Here is a 1185-nt window from a genome sequence, read left to right as displayed (position 1 = left end):
AGGGGGCAATGGAGGAGGGGGGCTCGTGGCTTGCAGCAAACCCCGCAAAGCGAGCAGGGGAATGGAGGTGCACTGTGTTCCCCCAACCCTGCAACCCTCGAGGGCTGCCTGGAGCTGGGGGTCCTGGCTGCCCCCACACTCCCCCCTTGCACAAACGGACGGACAGACAGCTGCCCCCTCACGGCTCCCCCCGACATCACCACGGCCAGGCCGTATCCCCGCACACATCACCCTGTGATGGGTCCCCCCCCACCCCTTGGGGTGCCCAGGGTTGGCTCCCCCCGCCGACAGCTCCACGCACCAGCCCACCCCGAGCCCCATCTTCACCGTCCTCCCTACTGAGGGACCCGACCCGGGGGGGCACGACCCCCACCGGGGGGTACCAGCACGATCCAAACCGGGGGGGGGGGAGGGGGCACGACCCACACCGAGACCCAACCGGAGGGGCTCAGCCTCGGAGCGGGACAGAATCACGCATCGGGACCCGGTAACGGGGGCATCCCTCAGCTCTGCCCCAGCTCCCCCAGCACTGTGCGGGGGCTCCGCGGGACGTGGCCTCGGGACCCCCCCAGGCGCATCCCAGCGGGGCGCGGTGCATCGGAGCGCGGTCCCAGCCCCGAGCACAGCCCCGGGCCGAGCCGGGATGAAGGCCCCGAGTCGAACCGAGCCGGGATGGGGCCGAGCCGAACCGAACCGGGATGGGATGGACACCCGAGCCGAGCCAGGATGGGGACCCGAGACGAATAGAGCCGAGCCGGGATGGGATCGAGATGAACCGCGCCAAGCCGGGATGGCACCGAGCCGAATCGAGTCGAGCCGAGCCGGGATGGGACCGAGCCGAACCGCGCCGAGCAGGGATGGGATGGGGGCCCGAACCGAGCCGGGACGGGGCCGGAGCGGTGCGCTGCAACTTGGGACGCGCACTTCGGTGCCGGTGCGCGATGCTCGGTGCTCCCGGAGCGCGGTGCTCACCTTGCCCGTAGCAATCAGCGAGAGTCAGGAGGCAGAGGAAGAGGAGCCGCATGCTCCCGTCCCGGCAGCGCTGCGGGCACGGGGCGCGGGGGGGGCCCGCTCCCCGCCGCCCCGCTCGGTCGTAGTAGTAGCAGACTTTCCGCTTGGTCCCCTGCGTCAGCGCCATTTTCCTGCCTCCCCACGGCCGCAGACCCTACCGCCGCGCAGCGCAAC

The 1185-nt window shown here is 71.7% G+C and overlaps 2 protein-coding genes across 2 annotated transcripts in view; both read right to left on the bottom strand.

Moving 5' to 3' along the window:
• KIRREL (kin of IRRE like (Drosophila)) overlaps positions 1–1179 on the bottom strand; it is a 23927-nt gene extending 22748 nt beyond the window's left edge. Inside the window, exon 1 of the mRNA XM_021376436.1 lies at positions 973–1179. Within this exon, the coding sequence (XP_021232111.1) occupies positions 973–1138 (166 nt within the window). The 5' untranslated portion in view covers positions 1139–1179. The remainder of the gene's footprint in view (positions 1–972) is intronic.
• LOC110388003 (feather keratin 2-like) overlaps positions 1–1185 on the bottom strand; it is a 906242-nt gene that overhangs the window by 588517 nt on the left and 316540 nt on the right. The window lies entirely within an intron of this gene.

The sequence above is a fragment of the Numida meleagris genome, chromosome 24, assembly GCF_002078875.1.
Source record: "Numida meleagris isolate 19003 breed g44 Domestic line chromosome 24, NumMel1.0, whole genome shotgun sequence".
Taxonomy (NCBI): Eukaryota; Metazoa; Chordata; class Aves; order Galliformes; family Numididae; genus Numida; species Numida meleagris.
The sequence above is the reverse complement of the archived record's forward strand: the minus strand, read 5'-3'. Positions and strand labels throughout refer to the sequence as shown.